This window comes from Sinocyclocheilus grahami, unplaced genomic scaffold (genome assembly GCF_001515645.1).
Source record: "Sinocyclocheilus grahami isolate Dianchi unplaced genomic scaffold, SAMN03320097.WGS_v1.1 scaffold8.1, whole genome shotgun sequence".
Taxonomy (NCBI): domain Eukaryota; kingdom Metazoa; phylum Chordata; class Actinopteri; order Cypriniformes; family Cyprinidae; genus Sinocyclocheilus; species Sinocyclocheilus grahami.
This window is the reverse complement of record NW_015505187.1, coordinates 4,575,031-4,577,178: the sequence shown is the minus strand read 5'-3', so window position 1 is coordinate 4,577,178 and position 2,148 is coordinate 4,575,031. Positions and strand designations below refer to the sequence as shown.

The window sequence follows — 2,148 nt, the reverse complement described above, 5'->3', positions numbered from 1 at the left end:
TGGATTCCGATTTTGAGAACTTTTTTACTCTTCACTCCACGACTCAAATTCAACACAAATCCACCATAAAGGTTGTGACAGTTGCACCAATAGTATTTTGTTTCCAAGTAATTTTTCCACAAAAGCTGCAATATCACAGAACAATCCCTTGCTTATATCTCCTCCACATGTACCAGATTCATCTGCAAGCAGTCATCCTGTCTCATAATAAAAGCCCAGGAAGGAAACCATGCCCAAAAGCATTCATCATTCCACACTAGACTGAATTAGTTCTTGAATGAGCCAATGAAATTTACAGAAAAGATGGGACAGTGCCAACTATCGCAAATGTCAAGTCTGACAAACCCAAAAAGCTGGCTCAGTCCATTTACACGTACACTGCATATCCATTCACACATCAGATTATTTCCGTTGCTGAATCATTTATAAAGGCACACCCATGTCTGAAGGGTCGTGGGAGCTTTTCAGGCTTTTATGCTTGGCAGACAAACATGCAATATAAAATGGCTAACCATCGAACGGAACTCTAAGGTTTTGGCATTCCTGAGGTCACATGCAATGCTCTAAAACACGAACACCCAGATGACAAGAAGTATGCGGAAAACGTTAAAAAGCCAAGAAGAGCTGAAGTCAATCACTTCCCATCTTACCGAGTGAGAAAAGCTGATGTGTGAGAATTGAAGAAGAACAACAATGAAAAGATGACAAAGGAAAAGATGAACAAAACATTTGCACGTCGACGACATGAGATCATTAATCAATGTCCAAGTGTGTAAGACATAAAGGAAAGATGGCCAGCACTGTTTCAACCTTCTCAAGTGAGTTACCAATCATGTTTAGAGACCAAAAGGAACATAATGTATCTGAAAACCCCTTCTCAAAACATATGAAATTAATTTTTCTCTCATTGCATATTTCAGGTGAATGCAGAATGTCAAAGAATAACCACTGTGCAGCTGGAACCTAAATTTATCTTCATTGGATCTTCACACTCCCAAGCTGCTGGCGCTGTTTCGTGCCAAAGGAGTAGCACTTGGAGAAAGACTGAAAACTGAGATGGAACTATTGAAGGTATAGTTTATAATGCAAGCCATTGGGTTACTTGTAAGGGTGAAAGGAATTGATTATTCTTTTTTCTTCATGATCATGATTCATGAGTAAATTAAATTTTTAACGTGATTATATTTAGGTACTCAAATTCAAAAGCTGACAAAAGCATTTATGTGTGACAACTGTTCAGTGAGGTCATGTTTTGTTGCCTTGAGTTAATTTCATGGACTTTCAAAGAAAATATTCAATAAGTCATGTTTATTTATATACAAGTTCAATTCTAGTAACAACTTCAGTTTCAAATGTAAATCAGCCGGACAGAGGATAGTACAGTGCCATTCAGTTTTTGTTCAGCATCCTCTGTTGATAGAATCGAGCACAGTTTAATTTAAAAAATGTACAGAAAAATTACTTAAGCAGTTTCTAAGCCCATGTGATCATGCTAAACGGTTAAAAGTAGCAAGGAACAAAACATTGTGCAAGCAAAAAAAACCCTTGGGAGAGGCTTATACAGTTATGTTGCTCGCCTGTTGACACATTTCTTGCACCCCTGTTTTACACCACTAAATGGAGAAGGACATATAATTAATTCAGTGTTCTGCTGATATGATGTTCTCTAGTTTTGACCAATGTTTCATAGGTTTTGAGTCTCACTGCTGTTTAATGTTACAGGGCAATGAAGACCAGACAGGAATTGAACAGCTTGTGATGGCAGCAATTGTGACAAAGACAGGAGCTTCCAGTGACAGTCCAAAGGACACTGGAATTGTTATCGAGGGGGCAAAAGTTGTTACAGGCCTCGAAAATGTGCCCAGGGCTTGCTGTGTCCTCCATGGTTTGACTTATGCACTGAAAATCCATTATCCCAGGAATCTAAAGTACTGTATACCTTTAAGGTATTTCAGAAACCTTTCTTGGAGCTGGATGCTTCAAAGCTCTCAAACAGACTCCAGTCACTCAGGTCTAAACTGCTGTCTTAAAATAAGATGGTTTCATCTGTTCTGTGGTTCCATGTTGCCAAACAAAGACCTCACATTTTGTGTGAGAAACGCCAAAAAAAAGTTGTTCTGCATACTTGAACTGTTCTCATCCTGTGTG

The 2,148-nt window shown here is 38.6% G+C and overlaps 1 protein-coding gene across 1 annotated transcript in view; it reads left to right on the top strand.

The window, feature by feature from the left end:
- Positions 1–790: 790 nt before the first annotated feature.
- The window catches only part of LOC107591201 (uncharacterized), a 23,891-nt gene continuing 22,533 nt past the window's right edge, over positions 791–2,148 (top strand). The window contains exon 1 of the mRNA XM_016280284.1: positions 791–818. Within this exon, the coding sequence (XP_016135770.1) occupies positions 791–818 (28 nt within the window). The remainder of the gene's footprint in view (positions 819–2,148) is intronic.